At 38.1% G+C, this 17,781-nt stretch overlaps 2 protein-coding genes across 2 annotated transcripts; one reads left to right on the forward strand and one right to left on the reverse strand.

Moving 5' to 3' along the window:
- Positions 1–1,786: 1,786 nt before the first annotated feature.
- LOC116710594 (uncharacterized) lies at positions 1,787–11,718 on the forward strand. The gene is given in 19 exon segments (XM_032549736.1): positions 1,787–1,804; positions 2,414–2,519; positions 2,606–2,712; positions 2,714–2,821; positions 4,193–4,249; positions 4,341–4,433; positions 4,519–4,605; positions 4,690–4,800; positions 6,335–6,505; positions 6,639–6,729; positions 6,804–6,910; positions 7,001–7,201; positions 8,316–8,447; positions 8,625–8,703; positions 8,786–8,976; positions 9,570–9,590; positions 10,173–10,976; positions 10,978–11,074; positions 11,155–11,718. Coding segments are annotated over 19 exon segments (2,625 nt in total). The 3' UTR covers positions 11,199–11,718.
- Positions 11,719–12,526: 808 nt separating this feature from the next.
- Positions 12,527–17,746, reverse strand: calub (calumenin b). Its single transcript, XM_032583899.1, has 7 exons — positions 17,637–17,746; positions 15,373–15,615; positions 15,046–15,239; positions 14,779–14,945; positions 14,634–14,694; positions 14,030–14,229; positions 12,527–13,835 (listed from the first exon to the last, which is right to left on the reverse strand). The coding sequence occupies exons 2-7, from the start codon at positions 15,591–15,593 to the stop codon at positions 13,731–13,733; spliced, it is 948 nt and encodes a 315-aa protein (XP_032439790.1). The 5' UTR covers positions 15,594–15,615; positions 17,637–17,746; the 3' UTR covers positions 12,527–13,730.
- Between the last annotated feature and the right edge of the window lie 35 nt (positions 17,747–17,781).

The following is a 17,781-nucleotide window of genomic DNA, read 5'->3' on the forward strand; positions in this document are numbered from 1 at the left end:
TTTAAACACCGCCAGGTGTTTCCTTTTGGATTCCCAAAAGCAGAGGTTCTGTCATCGCTCTGTTGTCAGATTGTTTTCTCACAACATCCACTGCAGGAGATCCATACAGTATGGTTGGACCTGATCTAAGATCTTCCCACTCTCGTTCCACATACCAAACAAAACCTCATCTGTGACTCATGCCTCTTTGTCTGTAATAACAAATTCATCCCCTTCCCCTCAAGGCCCCAGAGGGTGCAAGTTTTCCAACAAAGATCCTTTGAAGAGCTTAATGCTTTTAGCCAATGGGGGCTGATTGAGAATTTAGATAAAGAGATAGGTTAGAGATAATGCTGGAACTTATTGTAGAATCACTGAGAAACTCTGTTTAAGAAAAAAACTTTACAATACTTTTAAGTATTTTGCAAAAGCATTCATTCCCCTTGAACTTGTTCCTGTTTTATCACGATACAACTGCAGCCTTCAAATTCCTGAAATTGATCAACATAAAGAAGAGCAGAGTCGTGATTCTTGACATGGAAATCTGAAAAGTGTGTTGTGTGTTTGAGTCCTTACTGTATAGAGCCATCTTTCAGTACAACTACAGCTGCAAGTCCCTCTGGATATGTCACTGACGTTCTCCAGCAGCTTTCTGAAGCCTTCCCAGAATAGCTGAATTCATAAATAAATATGACAAGAATGTGTTTTTATAATTCCTAAATGTAACCGAATGCCCATGTCTCTATTAATCACCACTTTAATGTTGGTCTGTGAAATTAATTCATTTATCACAATAAATATATTAATGTTTGCAGCTTAATGTGACTAAATGTGAATAAGTTCAAGGGGTCAAGCATCTCTCTCATCCTTTAGCCACATCTCTGCTGACATCCAGTGGTCAAGTCTGGTCACAGTAGATCAATATGCATTTATTTTTACTCGCATGATGCAGTCACCAAAAGTGATGGATAATTAAAAAAAGACCAATCTGGGAAATCCATGTCTGGAAAAAAGACATACACAGTCAATTCAACCATTTTCCTCCCGCCTATGGCAAACTAGAAATCTTCAGACACTTCAGTTTTTCCCTCTCACAAGTCTCCACTAACCAAAATATTTCTATGGAGCCAGATGACAGCCATTTATCACAGGGTTCTTTAAAGATATGTGCAGACATGTGTCTTTGTGTCTTTGTGTTTGCATGCCTGTGCATGCTGTGACAAGAGTGTAAAGGGATGTAGGTTAATCTTCACAAGATAAACAGCCGCCATTTGATAGCTAATCCCTTGTCAGGCTCCATTAGTTTGTCACATGCTGCTAATTGAATAAATCCAGCAGGCAAAGGCTATGTGAAGTACATACATAGATGTTTGCAACAAGTTATCGTGAACGGTACCCTGAAATAGGCGTTAATTGTAAATAAAAAGAAACAATGCTTTGTCATGGAGCTAGATGTAAAGAGTTTCTTGGCTTTAAGAGGTCAAGTGATAGACAAATCCCCTACATTCACCGCTGACCTGATCTTTGAACCTACAGTCAGGTTCTTGCCACCTTTAATCTGATTGGAGTCTTCACCAGATAAAGCCCCACCTTCAGTTTTCAGCCTCTGAGCTGACGTTTATCCCAGGTCACACAGCATTAGCTGTCGTCTGCTCTTTAATGTGTAGGGAGCCTAGTGGGGGGGGGCTTAGCTTGTGTGTTTGTGACATGCAGTTTAATCTTCAACTGGCCATTGTTTATTCCTGAAAGCATCTTGCTACCTTTGCTTCCTGCTTTTACTGACTTTTTAGCATTTCAGGGATCAAAGATGTTGGGTCCTTCACAAGTCAGAAGAAGGTGGAGGCTGACAGGGAAGCCACAAGGGATTTGACAAGAACAGGTCAGTCAGCTCAAGTGTTGTAAACAGTGTAGACGGTAGCGCATCAGACGCAGATAAGTTGGGCCAGTAGCGGCAGGCCACTGGACGTTTATCTCACTCCTGCTGCGCAGGTGTTTTAAAGATGATCTGAATGTGATTAAAGTTTTACTCCAACAAGCTGGATAAAAAGAAAACAGATAAGTACGCAACAGAAATTCCTGTCAATGAAACTGGGCAGAGCATTAAGACATAAAGCGTGAGAAATAAATACCAAAAAATTATTATTATTTTTTTTAGAAATCATCAACAGATATTGTGCCCTAGTTAGTATATGCAAATTAAAAGTTCTGAGCAAAGGGAATCAGCAGGAGCTGTAAAGTCAGAGCAAAATAGAAACAGCTAGAAACCCACTTAGAGAGGATTTGAGAGAAATTACATAACAGAGAAGTTTGTGTTTTTGTTCTTTTGGATTCCTAATCTGAAGATGATTCTTAAAACACATGTATGAGTGTATTTAGTAAAGTTCGTTGACAAAAGATGGACATATACCATTGCCTTAGTTAATTGTATTTGCAGTCTCTGCTCTCATTTACACAACGAGAAGAATCTCCTGAGGAATGGCGCTGGCAGGAGGCAACTCTTTCAACTCTGCTGGTCCTGCTAAGTCTGCACACAGTTGCAGGTATAGCCACTTTGCATTCAAGATTTCTGAGAACATCTCATAACGGCGCATCTCCTAATTCTCTGCTTTTCTTTTTGTTTTGTTAGGTATGTCTGGCTGGTCTGAATGCTTAGATGGCCAGGATGTGTTAGCAAAAATCAAAGAAAACAGCCTCTCGGGAGACACTGTCGCTGAGTTTGTGGCAAACACCGACCCGAAAGGGGGTTCTGTGGAGTCTGTCTGGGCGGGATGCTGACTGGTTCTACTTAGACGGAAGAAACATCCGGCTGAACACGTCAGCTGAAAATATCCTTGACCGAGAGGTACGGTAATTAGATTGTTTCTATTAATGGTACTCAAGCAGTTTTGCGACTACCTTAACAGAAAATACAAATAAATTGTAATATTTATTATTGCAATCTTAATCATAATATTTATGATAGATTGGCATCATAATTAAGGAGTTGTATGGAATTTTGGAGTAAACTGACAAAGAAAAATTCCTCCAACCTTGTCATCAGGCCTCACATTTTATCTTGTCAAATTGCTCCCAGACAGCTGCCTTGAAGTGGTCCCAGTTGAAGGTCAATCAGATTAGCTGTTTCTCCCTCTGACTTTCACTCTTTTTACATCTGACAATTTATCTCAAAAATGCATGATAAAATAAAAGTTACACGTTCCCTGAACAGTTTCTGTCTTTTAATCTTATATCTAGAAAAGTTCTATTGTCATAAAGTCACTGTAATTTTCAACTTTTGACGCCTTTCTGTCTTCAAGATGCATCAGTGTAAATATGTTACTTTTGATGTCTGTTGTGACCTTCACCTAACAGTTACCTTTGTAAAACAATAATCTTTTCATCCCTTTTCATCAAATGAGCCAATCTCAGAAAATTTTTCTTTAACTGATATTTATTTTAGGTTATTATTCTCTGTAGCTAATAACATGTGTGAACTTAAGAAGAGTGAATGCTGAAATTGAATCAAAAGGTGTAAAGAATTATTATTTCAGGGTTCCACACTTTTTCTACTTTTACATGTTCTGTTTTTATTTTGTAGAAATTTAGCATGGTTTATTTTTGTTTGTCCTTTAATGTGTTTATGTCTGATTCGATCCTCTAATTGTTTTCAGTTGATAGAATAGAATAGAATAGAATAGAATTACTTTATTCATCCCAGCAGGGAAATTATTTCGCAGTTACAGCAGCATAGAGACAAGACACACAACAACCACCACTGAGTAGCAATGTAGACAAGATAAAATAAGAATAAAATATGACATGCTGTCGATATAAAAAGCAGCTTAGAGCAGACCTTGCAAGGATTCAAAATGCAGAACAGAATGTATATGTAAATATATGTACAGCAAGTGTGCCACAGTTCAGTTGTGCGAAATTGGACTGATTAGTGCAGAACAATGATTTAGCTTTTATTGTACAGTGAGATGGCATGTGGCAGGAAGGATTTCCTCTATCTGTCCCTACGACATCAGAGCTGGAGCAGCCTATGTGAGAAGGTGCTCCGCTGTCTGTCCACTATGTTGGACCACTATGTAGGGTTAAAGTTAATATTTACATTTCATTTTGCACAAGGATTTAAACTCCTTGTTAATGTTGAAAGTGTCACATATATTGACATTTAAATACATTTATATTAAATGTATTTCAACTTCCACATTTGTCCTCTCTCTTCCAGACTCTTGGTCCAGTCTTAATGGCGGAGCTATCATGTTATGAGGAAGACATGTTTCAGGTTCATTTTAAAGCACTTTCCTATTTTGTGATTCTCCTTATGATGATCCACATTAAAACCTGAATGTGCATGTGTTTTGGTTTCCTTGTAGACTGTTTACAGAGTCATGGTGGAAATTCTTAATGAGAATGATAATTTACCCATGTTTTCAGAAGAAAGCGTACAATCACTTACTTTGAACGAGGTATGAGCACAAATTTAAACTTGCATTTAAATCGATCTCTCAGGTCAAGGGTGTTTATCTGCTTATCTGTCTTTGTTTTATCCAGCTCACTTCAGTAAATACTGTGGCTTTTACTGTCCAAGCCTTGGACGCTGATGATGATAAGATACTTTACTCAATTGACCAAACAAGCGTAAGTTTGACATTCAAACCACTAAAATGAATAAATACAAGAGAAACCAGTCGTTGATTGTAGATTATGTTTCCTGTGTTACAGCCTGACGCTGAGTACTTCAAGATTGATCTGCCAAACAGTGGTGAGGTGATCCTTTCCAAACCGCTGGATTATGAGACTAAAACTCAGCTCACTGTCACCATCTACGCTTCTGTTCGTAACATTACTACTACTATTTTTTCTTTCTTAATGAATGTTTTTAGTTGATTCAAAGCAGTATAGGCTTCTTAGCTGAAGAATTTGTGATAAAGTTTTTCTTATGCAAGCTCTGACAGCCATGGTCAACACAAAGATTAAACTCATATGGGGCTTTTAATTGTACTTTTGAGATGTTCTGTTCTTCAGGTTGACCAATTATACAAAAAGTAACCTTTATGATTGTTTTAGGGAACTACACCATTACAGTACCACCACTAAACTTGACAGTTAACATTGGCCAAATATCTAAATCTTTCATGTGGTCTGCTGTACATTTCAATTAACTAAATCAGGTAACCTAACAGACTTATTTCTGAACAGTTGTCAAATTCCCCGCTAGATGCCGTAACACTATCAGGATCTACAAAATCGCGAGGATTCTCAAAAATGAGCTAAGAGACATTTATCCAAATATAAGTTGGGGTTTATTTATAAAAGCTATATATTTGGTCTATTTTGTTCTTCCCATTAAACTATGTCACATTTTAAAGAAAAGTAATTCATTGGTCAAACAAACAGAAGTTGAATAGTTTGGTGTTTCCCCACAAAAAATTGTCAAGCACTCTTTGCCAGTGCAAAATAGCTTATTCTGACATTGATCCCTCATTTGGTGTCTTTCATTGGATTGGGCGTTTAAAGTAAAAAGTCAAAAGACCTAATTCACCTGTTATAATCATTTAATAAACAATGGGGCCTGAAGTTGCCAGGGACAACTGCACACAAGCAGAACAGCCTGGCAACCCCTCCTCATGCTGGCCACCAGCTTGTTTACACATTGTACAGCCAGTGTGGTTCTATAGGTCTCTCTCGCATGAGCACCACGTCAAAATGAAACCCACAAGTATGTGGAGCTTGAGGTCAGGACTGCTGGCAGGCCATTCCATCCTCTCTATCTCCTAATTTCTGGAGGTAGTCCTCTGACAAATCCTACTCTGTGTTAGAGAGCCAATAACATCTTAGGAGTTCTGTGTCTAAGAGTGGGTTTGACATTAGTTGCAGAATTTTATCTAGATAGCTCTGCACTGAGATTACTCCTTGTGCTGAAATAGCCACCACACACCATCACACCTACATACTTAACTATACAACTAAACCCATAGAGGCATTTTCTTTACAGAAGGGATGCTGCTTAAGGGCAATTGAACAAGTTTTCTGAATAGTATAAGTTTTATTGCCAAGAAGAATTTCTACAGCAAAGAAAAGTTGAGCAAACACAGACATCTCTACTTTTTTTTTTTTTGCGTGTCATATTTGGGTCTGCATATTTTTCCTAATCCATATACTGGATAAATTATATAAAATTCAGAATAAATTCAAATTTGTGCAGCCAGATTTGTGCTTAACTAAGATATTAGTTCACCTTGAAACAGTTTCAAAATGCCATTAAAAGCCACAAAAGAATATGACATTCCTGCCAATAATATATAAACTAGGTTTGGCCATATGTCTTCTTTGAACAATGTATCTCACTGGCTTGTCATTGTGGCAGGAAATGAACACTGCTGAGCACTACAACATCAGCACCAACGTCACCATCATGGTTCAGGATGGAGATGACCAGTACCCACAGTTTGTGCCCTGTGTGTTGCTGTTCCAGGATGAGACCAGTCGAATCTGCACCAGCCCTGTTTACATGGTCAATGTCACAGAGGGAGAAGAGGTCAGCTTCTCTTTACACTTGTTGAAATATACTTTTACTTTTGTTATTGTTACACATTCAAACATCTGATAACCAAGTGATAGATTTCAGATACATCTGATTCACAGTGCCATAAATGTATACCACATTACAGGATATTGTGCTGGAATTTTCTCCGGGTCCCATTCATGCAGTGGATGGAGATACAGGTGTCAATTCCTCCATCAGCTATGCCATTCTCTCAGGTATAATACATGATAAAATAGGTTTAAATCTGAGGTGTGCAGATGTCACATTAGCGATTCTGTAACTCTGTCAGAAGATGAAGATGGGCAATTCAGTATCAACAGAGAGACCGGTGAGTTGAGACTGATGAAGGGTTTAAAGGACAGACTCATAACTCCTGTTGTGCATCTTCAAGTCATGGTAAGATTTGTTTCCCCTGGAAATTGACAATTTGTTAAAGATTCACCACGCCCCACATCACTCTTCCACGGTTTTCAATTTTGTGTGCAGGCGTACCAGGACGACGATCCCAGGAAGTACTCTGTTGCGACAGTAATGGTCAGGGTTCTGGCAGTGAACCAGTTTCATCCAGAGTTTGAGCTGCCTGAATACTGCGGCTTCGTCACAGCTGGAAAGAGTGCAGCCTCTCTGGTCAATACATACGGAAGCAGAGCTCTGATTTTAAATGTCCAGGACCAAGACTTTGATAATGTGAGCTCAAAAGCATGCCCTCAATGCTTTGTAAATGTACTCATATTTCTTAAACATTTTCACATTTTGTTATAATCAAAACATTTTGTATTTTTTGGAACATTTTCTGATAGACCTACATGGTTCTCAATTTATTTATTACCGACATGCAAACATACCCATTTTGCTCTTTTAAATAAAATCGAGAGCAACAAAAACTGTATTCAAAAGTTTCTAAATATAACACAACTGTGTGTAATTATATCTTAATATAAACAGAGGCCTCTGAGGTTTTTTAGAGAAGATTAGCAAACAAACAGTAGTCATAAAAACACCATTCAGGTCAAAGATAAAGCTCTGGAAAAGTTTCAGTTTTGGGGGTTCCTGCAGAAATCAACGCATGTGGGAGAATCTTCTGGCAAGATAGTTACTTACACTTTCCAAAACTCTGACCTCTGTGGAAGAGTGGCAGGACAAAAGTAATTGCTGTCAGAAAGTGTAAAGAAATATTGGTAAAAGTTCCCATAAACTACACAGAGCAGTGGTCCCCAACTCTGGTGCTCAGGGCTCACTGTCCTGCATGTTTTAGATCTTTCCCTACTCCAACAGCAGCTGATTCAAATGATTGCATTACCTGCCTTTGCATGCCTCCAATTTGTGTAGAAGATTGTTAATCATCCACTCATTTAAATCCAGGTGTGAATGAGCCTAAACACAAGGACACTGTGGTAGAAAACCTGTTGGAGGCTGCAAAAGACATGAAACTGCGACAAAGGTTCACCTTCCCAACAGAACAAAGAACCGAACCATACAGTCAGAGCTATATATTAGATCAGCCTTGATCTAAAACCATTTGATGATTTTTACATCATTACAAGAGGTTATCATAGAAATTGTGTGCTTGAACCTTCACAAATCCACATTACTTTATGTTGGTTTATCACAAAATATTCCAATTAAATTTATTACAGATTTGGTTGTTACAGGACAAAATGCGTCCTGGAGTTCTAATACTTTTGCAGAGCACCATACAAATTGCGCATACATGATCAAAAAAACTTGATGAAATTGTCTTTTTGTTTCTGTGACAACTGAGTTTTTTTGGGTTTTTTTTTTTAACAAAAAATCCTCACAGGGTTTCAATCCAATGATCTACTTTGGCCTTGGTTCTACATCCAACCACACTGATATTTACCAAGTCACACAGAACGGACTCCTGATCGCAAAGACCAGTCATCTCAAGCCGAAGCAGAAACACGTTCTGGAGGTGAGCCTTGATTAACTTTGACGCCGCAAACTCTTAAATAAGCTTATATTCTGTTTTTAGTTTACAACCAAATAACAGTTTCCTGTGTTTTGCACAGCTCAATATAAATCTCTCAATCAAGATCTCACAAATGTATCGACAACAATAATGTTTTACTAATTTTAAACGCATTTCCAGGTTATAGCTGTAGACCAGGAATCTGGTGACTCTGCTTATTCTACTGTAGTAGTGGAAGTGTTACCTGAAGGACAACTGAGTAAGTTCCCAGCAGTAGCAACATTTCTGATGAGTCTACAGGCCACAAACAAACTACAACTGTTTCTTTATGTGCCCTGCAGTCCCTCACAGTCCTCTGGTAAATGAACGCCTGACAGGCTGCACTGTGGGCAAAGCACTTTTCCTGAGCATGGTGTTCATGGGTGCAATCGGATGTATCCTGTCTGTGTTGATGTGGTTGAAGAGGAAACACAAAGGACTGAGAGACCCGCTGGAGAGAGGCTGTGTAGCCCAGGGAAAGCACCCCAATGTGGTGAGATGATTTTATTTTCTTGTTGGATGAGTGATGAGTAACAGAATGGCTGGGGAAGAAAAGGGATGCCAAAGCTTGCACATGTTATCATTCATTAAATACTATAGCCAAGGTAATAGACAGCATTCCTTGGCATCAGAATCAGAGCTAAATGCACTCACAGCTAAAGTCCACAAACTGAATCATCCATCTCTCAACTACTGAAGCAGCACCAGCATCTGGAAAGGTTGCTCCCAGTAGGATAGAAATGATCTGTTGGGTCAAAGTGATTAAAAGCTTACACGACTCAATTTGCATTGAGTCTTTTAAGCCTTCACTATAACGGACAAAATCTTGAAAAGACAAAATTAAAACTATGAAAGGCCTTCATGAGGCCTAGTGGAGGTGGTTCTAGTAATTCGACCATGATATTCAGAGTTAAGGACTTTAGTCACTGTATTGCTAATCCAAAACTGTCTTCAGAATAATACAGTAATCTGAATCTGAGCTCTCCAGTCCAGTTAAGTTGACAGCTATATCAATGCCATACTATTTTTCAAATTCAATTGAAGTATATGTACGTTCTGAAAATTTGTTGTATTATGCTCCCACAGAGTTTACGCTGGTTCCAACTGGTAAGTTTTTAATTAAAACTAGTCCTAACGCTTTTCCTTTCTTTTCCTTCCTTTTTCCCTTTCCTTTCATTCCATTCACAATCCTTAAATAATACCTATAATGTCATAACTCATTGCAACAGTTCAATCCATTCTTTAATTTACACAATTTTGAGCTTTTCTATTTCTATTTTTGCACATATACACTTACATCTTTGCAAATCCATTTTTTAGTCTTTTCAGTCAGGTATTTTCATAAATTATGGCAATAAATACAAATTAAGAATGTTGAAATATTTGATAACATAATTTTTCTGAAGCTTGAACAATTAAACCCCTTTTCATTTGTTTTTGTTCAGGATCCACATTATGTTACATTCTTATGAAACATAAGAGATTATGATCCCAAAATAACCATCTCTCACTGGTAGATGTTAGTTATTGAACTCAGAAAATTATATTTCATATCAGCAGATGATTTTAACAAAACATTATGTCATTGATTATCTTAGCATGCATGAATCGCCCCACTGGCAGGAATAAATTAAACTGCTTAATGTCAACACAAGCGGCTGACTCTCCCCCTGTCGGTTCCTCCTCTAGGTGAATCATCGTACTGGTATGCCACATATGGAGGAGGTATCCTTCCAAAATGAGGAATGTGGTACCTGCAATCTTTCCTTTAGCTTCCCAGACAAACCAGGCAGTGATACCACAAAGGACATTCCTGTCTGCACAGGATCCACTTCACCAACAGCAGCTGGTGTTACTGAGACCCCTGCCCCCCTTCCCACTGAAAACTTGCAAAGTCCTGTGACCCTAAATAACAATGCTTCTACGGCAACCAAAATTTCCTGTGGCTCACTCGACTGTCACCCTCCCAAGGAGGATATGAGCCCAACACATGTGATAGATGCTGACAGGCTGCCAAAGGGAAATGCTGGCCTACCGTGTGACGTGACCTCAGGGCCTTCAGAACAGTCTAACACTGATTTAGACCCAGTAACAAAGGAAGACACCAACCCTTCTCCTTTAAATGAACAAGATGTGGAAACAAGCGCCTCAAACAACCTTGATGAGTCAGCACCCTGCCCCTCCTCCCCATCTAGCAATGAAATGACTTCAGCAAAAATGGACAACACACTTCCAAAACCTAATGAGCAGACCCTCTCACATTCACCGTCACTGTCACCACCACCCACCAAGGAGACAGATACACCTCCTCCCACCCCGGAGCATGGCCCTTTAAAAGCCACTTTGGTGCACATAGACACATCCCCAACTGACACCCCTCCAGATTCACCAGAGGGAACAGGACAGACTCTGAATGCTGAGGCAGACCAACCCTCCACCTCCCTGGACCACATATATCCAACAGAAGACGTCGAAAGCCCGTCTCCAGACCGGAAGGCCCTCGACAAACTCAGGAAATACCTTCAACAGTCGTGGAGAGGAGGATGAGGACGGTTTTCTAGGTGATGATGATGTGGACAAAAACAGTGAAGGTAAGAAGCTGCTGGAAGTCTGGTCTTATTGCAGGCCCTTTATATTTAGAGTTAGAAGTCATTTGTTGATTTTATTACAGATGCTGAGAGTGACCGAACAGAGTTCAGAAGATGGAGCAGGTAAAATAAATATGGACGGCTAAGAAGCTGAGCTGAGCATCAAGGAAGCAAGAAACACTGGACAAGGTTCTGCTGAGAAATGGATTACAATGCAGTCAGTGCAAGAAGAAAAAACATCCAGCAACACACAATCAAGTGGAGAAAATGCACAATGCTTACTCTGCCTATTATAGTTTGTTTAGATAACATTAACTAATGAAAGCCTAATGCAGTTGACAGGAGGTATTTAAAGAATTTTTTTTTTGTCATTGTGACCGATTTCTTTTTTAAAAGCTTCACCAAATATCCACACTTGTCAGTTAATGACCTGATCTGTTCCATGTTGGTTGGTTTCTAAACTTTGCATTTATGAAGTCAGGAAAAGTTCTGCATTTAAAGCCACATGGGAAAGTAAAGCCAAATTTATTCTGCGTTGTTGTTCAAAGCTCTAAAATAAGCATACATATAAATGTAATATTTGTTTTTCAACCTTGTCATTTACCTCATGGTTTGTTTTATATTAATGTGATCACAAGATTTCTTTTATGAGCAAAAAATATGTTAAAATTAAATATATAAAATATGCATTTTATGCAAATATGCATTTTATATATTTAATTTTAATATTTGCATATATTAAAACTATTTGTCCTCTTTAATATAATCTGCAAACTATGGTTACCATTTCATCACGGCTGTAAAATGATTTGTATGAAACATTTAACTTCAGGGCATTAATAAATAAAGCCTTTCAGTCTAAGGAAGTGTTTACTTTACAGGGACAAAATGAAGTTTGTGCCATTTGTAGGTTTTAGTCAACACATCAATGGTTACACTTTAACCTGCTTAAAGAGATGCATAATTGTACACAAATAATAGTTAACAACCACAGATGTTTATCTTGAGTGTGCTTGGATGGACAGATCCAACACATTCCCTAAAGCAGAAATGTTCCCACTATAAGACAAAGCTGTACGAGCTTTAGAACTACAAGATATAGAAAATTGTCTGAACTTGTGTGACTCTAAACTTAGGAAAGTTCACTAATTGTTTTGTCATTCACACAAATTGAATGAAAAAATTTCTGCTCTTTGTAACTCCAAAAGCAATACAACAATCAATAGGAAATCTAACTCAAGATTGTTTGAGATAAATGCTGATGACCTGAAGCCAGCCATTGTTTCTATGTTGTTAAACATAAAAAGCATTTTCTTAACAGAAATTCTAAAGTTATCTTTAAGTTTTTAGATGACAGAAATATAGAAGTGTCCGAAAGTGGAAAACCCAAATGCAAATACTATACTTTAAGCAACTGAGTAATTAAGCAAGATAAAAGAAATAAACAGAAGTCAATCAATTTTATGTTTTTTATTGAGACTTTGTTCTCTGTCAAAAAACTTTAACCTGATTGTTAGAGTGCTCAGATTGCAGGCCATTGACTTATTTTCAGTAAATTCACAAGTCAATAGCCTGTCGCTGCAGGTGAGCAGTGTAAAAAATAGAACAAATTCTCAAACATCACAGAAAGGATGCAAACAAAGAAGTTATTACCAGTGGTTATAGAAGTGATGATATAAGCATAACAAACATGTGAGAATGGAAAACTTTGAGGGAAGAGTATTTTTCCCTTAACTGTTCAAAGATTTTTGCTTGGCACACAAGTGAGTTAGTAAATCAGCTAAATCAAATAAAACCAACATAAAAAAGTACAGCAAAATCAGTCATCAAAAATACAAGTAACATATGTACACACACTCACATGCGCACACAATTGAAATGGCTATGAACATCAACAAAAAGAAAAAAAACAAGAAGGGAAGCAGCTTTGATGATTTAACCAACAGTCTATATAAAGCCAGTTTCAGATTGGATCAGCCAGGAGTACATCCTGTTTTCTTTTAGGTTGTGAGGTAAAACAGCAAAGGTGATCCAATCCAGAATCAACTGTCCCTCAGATTCAGCTTGAATCCTTCATCTATTACAAAAGTATAGTTTGTCAATGTGAACCAGAAAGTAAAAAATTACAATCACTAAAATGTTGTATTGCACTAAAGCCAATGGGTCGGTGCAGCAACTGGAATTTAATGTGTAGTTCTGGTTCTAAGCAACCGCATTACAGATAACCACGTTTTCAAATAATGTGAAATTCTGAAGGACAACTGAACTAGAAATTAGTATCTCAGTTTAGGCCAAATAATAATTCGAAAAAATAAACTCTTCTGCAGACTTTAAACTTAAACTTTGGTGGTTTGTAAAAATGGATAAACGGGTTGTAGAAAATTGCAAGTCCAGCAAATAAAAGCGAAGATCTATTACTCGCCAAGTCTCTACAAAAAAACAGCATAATCAAGCAAATCAAGAAAGAGCAACGCACTGACCAATCTTATATGTGTAGAATGTTAGTGTGTGCATGATGAGACACATTCAGAAAATTAAATAAATTATTGTCCGTGGCGTAGGATTAGGTGAGCTCATCCCGCTTCAACGCTGGGTGGAAGGAGTCATCGGTGTGGTGAAAACACAAGATGAGCACACAGTCTGTGGAGGCAGCTGGGTGTTAGAACTCGTCGTGTCGAGTCAGAGCCTCCCCGAAGTCGGTCGCCTGGCTGCCGACGAATAGATCGTACTTATCGACAATCTCTTCCTTCGTCAGACGGCCGTCCTGTGGAAGAGCAACAGTCATACAGTTAGGATTTTCTTTTTTGTTTTATCACATAAGTACTTTTAGTTAGAACAGAATGCCTTTTTAAAGATTGTTAAAATCATAAATAAAATTTAATTTTTAATACAAAAGCTAGATCATTTCAACAGTTATACTCGTGTTTTGCTGAGCCATTCCGACACTGTTTTACATACTTTGTCTGCGTCTGACTCATATACGAGATGCTTGGCCTCGGCCTCAGCATGGTCGTAGTCACTGGGTAGGATCCAGTCTCTGGTCTCCTCCTTGTCCATCTTTCCGTCCTTGTTTTTGTCTCTGAATTCTGTGAACTGTTCCCTCTCAGTCTTCACCCACTCGGGTTCTGTGTTGTCTCCATCCTGGTTGTACATGTCACCTAGAATCCCACACAACAGAAAAAGAAGACAAATATAAGAAATTAGAGGTGATAGTGTGGAAAACACTGAATCTCTCCCTTCGCAGAGAGCGAAGCGCATCACAAGTGGCCGCAGCTCCATTCTGAGTTTGTCACTGTGCCAGAAAATGAAACAAAAGTCACAACATAAACTGTAGTCATTATCCTGTCTGATAAAAGCACTTGTGTCATGCATATCTTGGTTCATGTAGTACTTTTGAAAGATAATACACACTATGTCCTCATTGATCTTTATAATGATCAGCAACTTTGTGTTGGTTTTTTACATAAATAGATTCAAGTTCAAGGGTATAAATTCTATTTTAGGGATCTGTATAAATGCTTTTTGGGCAACTCGATGATATTAGCAGGCTGTAAGAACTCACCTATATATTCATCCAAGTCAATCAAACCATCGCCATTCTTATCAATGTCTTCCATAGTTTCCTACAGAAAAATGAAAGACATCTAAACATATAGATAATATATTATTAATCATCTGCTAAGACCTGTTAAAAGTAAATCACTCACCAGCACCACAATGTCCTTCATGTGATCATACTCCTCGGGGTGAAGGAAAGCTGTGAACTCCTCCTTGTTGGCTTTCGTGTCTTTGTTAAGGTCGGCCATCTTGAATCTCCTTTCATCTCGAGCCATCATCTGCCTGTAGCTGAAGCCATCTTCAGGATCGGAATCATCTAGCAGATCAAAAGCCATGTTTTTTTAAAACTGTTAATTAAATGAGTTTTTATATAAAATACATAAAACACGTAAAATGAATAATACATGGAGCCATACCAAGAACATATCCGTACGTAGCATTCTTGTACTCTTCCCAGGACACCATTCCATCCCCATTGAGGTCGTGGCTCTTCCACTGACGATCCACATCGTCATAGATCCACCTCTTCTGTGCATGTTTAATCCACCTCTTCATCTCCTCAACGGTCACAAGGCCATCTTTATCCTCATCGATGCGCTCTACCAACATGCTGCAAAAGAACAATTGTTTTAAAACATGATTATTACAATTTAATGAGCTTAAAAAGTCATTGCTAAGAGTAAGGAACAGCGTAAAAGGTTAATGATGACTGCTAAAAAAATGTACATTTGTGATGATCTTACCCAAGCCTCTCTTTGCTTTCTTCGGGCGTGAGTTGGTCAAAGGTCTTTGCCTCTTCTTGTCCCAGAAAGGCTTCGTGGTCATAGTCAAAGTTCTCGGCATCATCGTGCTCCTTGTTGCTCAGAGGGTCATCGTGGTGGACGCGGTCCTTCTTCTCCGTTGGTTTGCTGGTGGCATAAACCACGCAGAGAGCGAAGCACATCACAAGCGGCCGCAGCTCCATTCTGAGTTTGTTCGAACAGTCACTATGCCAGAAGATGAAACAGAAGTCACAACATAAGCTGTAGTCATTGTCCCGTCTGATAAAAGCATCTGCGTGTCATGCTTATTTTGGTTCACGTTGTACTTTTAAAGATGATACACACTCTGTCCTCACTGATCACAGCCTTTAGCCCAACACTGCATAAGGCAGATGTTTATGACTCAGGCTGCAGACAAATACCAAAGCTACTGCAAATATTTTTAAGCTGATGCAAGCCTCATTTGTTCTACTTTTAGTACTTTTAGTATATCGTATGTAATATTAGATGCATAACCCAAATAAATTCAGCACACACAACTGAGCTGATCAGTTGGCCTTATTTAACGTTTTAGCAAAACGTTTACTAATCTTATATAACCTTTGGGTATATAAGATGGAGATTCTGCAGCATTCAGAGTACATTAAAGTTGCCCTATATGATGTCATCAGAGACACAGTCATGTGGAAGCTGGTTTTCTGTATCATATAACCATTTAAAACCAAATACATTGAAAAACTTACAATGAAAAGTTCTAGAGGTCACAAACTATATCTAAAGTGAGTCTCAGTGATTTTATTTTAAAAGTCTTGAATGAGTGTGAAGCCTAATACAGGATTTGCATCAACATGAAAAAATTGTAAGGTATGGGAAAATAAATACAGAAAAAATATTGCTACTGAAAGTAAGACAAAATGGAAAATAAATAATAATACAAAAGCATAAACACTAATTGCGTCCTGTGGGTCTGACTACAACACACATCAACACTATAAGAAAACTAGCTCCGAAATCAAATAACTAAGTGCAAGAAAGGTAAAGCTAACAGGTGATGGCTCACATTCAAAAATACGAAAATAAATCTAATGTCTAGATACTGAAACTGAGCAATACAATTTAAAGTATCAGCTACACTGAAAGACTTGTACAGCATCTGAGCATTGTGTGGTGAAGTACATAACTTCAAACAAAGACATCAACCTTTTAATTACTTCAAACGCATAACAACAGTAAAAGCTTTAAGTTACTTTAAAATGCAACTGGAATGGAAATTAGATTAGGTAAATTGGAACTATTATAAAAAAAAAACTGCTTAAAAGAATTTCAAATGATACAAACTTCAAGTATGTAGATTAAAAACAATTATTTTTGGTGGTATGGACAAATGCTATTGATTTTAGAGACGTCTAATTCAGATCATGTTCAGTTCTGTCGCAACACAAAACGTGTTCAAGAACTCAGCAGTTCTGACCGCAAGAAACAAACTAGCCACTGTGACTACAGTTAAGTACGAGAAATTCAAAGTAGAACTAATCATATTCAAGTTCAGAAAAAGAACCCGTTACATTTATGTGAAATATCTTGATGGGGAATTGTCGGCAAGTAAATCTCCCTTTAGAATCAATTCAGAACAGTCTGCAGTTTTCTACCTTTTACTCTGGTGTTTCCAAGCCAGCTATGTAACCACCCTATTTCTACAGCATCGAGTATAGTGAATTACATATTTAGAGCAACACATATTTTTCGTCTATATTTCAAAGGGATTTAAATTTAAGTAACACAAATAGCATCTGCCATTTTCTCACACCAATATTAGCAAAAGTTTTAAGTTACTTGAGGTATGTAACTGTAAAAGCATTAATAAATGAAAGGAAGAAAAAAACGTATTTTTCCTCTAACTGCTCTTCATTGTGGCGATTATAGATTCGCCTTCAGTGCCACCATAATGCTTAAATCGTTCTCATTCGTGCACTTCCGGTCGCTTTTAGTCTCTACCATAATTTAGTAGTTAACTGCAGACCGTTATTTTCAATCAAAGCAACAGTTCCAACATTATGTATGTTGACCCACTCTGGCTAACGCAGAACACCGACAGTTTCATCCTCTGTCCTGCAGTTTTCCTCTTAAAACTCAAGACAATAAGCCTCCATAATATAACTCGTACAATCTTTCAAAAACCGTAACTACATAATTTAACGTCTCCAAACGTTTGTTATCTTATTCCATATGTGATCAGGAAAACTCACCGGTGTCTCCCAGGGAAGTTCGTCGTTGACGCTTTAGGCCCTCCCCTAGGAAACACACCCGTGCACTTCCTGTCAGCAAGCGAAAGCCTGACAAATCAGGCTTCGAGAAGGCGAATGTGATGTCGCCGGCTGATTGGTCCACTTC

This window comes from Xiphophorus hellerii, chromosome 2 (genome assembly GCF_003331165.1).
Source record: "Xiphophorus hellerii strain 12219 chromosome 2, Xiphophorus_hellerii-4.1, whole genome shotgun sequence".
In the NCBI taxonomy this organism is placed as follows: Eukaryota; Metazoa; Chordata; class Actinopteri; order Cyprinodontiformes; family Poeciliidae; genus Xiphophorus; species Xiphophorus hellerii.

Bases quoted from the DNA above. Each gene is read 5' to 3' on its own strand.
- calub (XM_032583899.1), bottom strand. From the start codon at position 15,593: ATGGAGCTGCGGCCGCTTGTGATGTGCTTCGCTCTCTGCGTGGTTTAT. The intron at 15,240-15,372 runs GTAAGATCATCA...GTTCTTTTGCAG, and splicing joins GAAAGCAAAGAGAGGCTTGG to CATGTTGGTAGAGCGCATCG. The intron at 14,695-14,778 runs GTGAGTGATTTA...ATTTTTCTGTAG, and splicing joins TGAAGGACATTGTGGTGCTG to GAAACTATGGAAGACATTGA.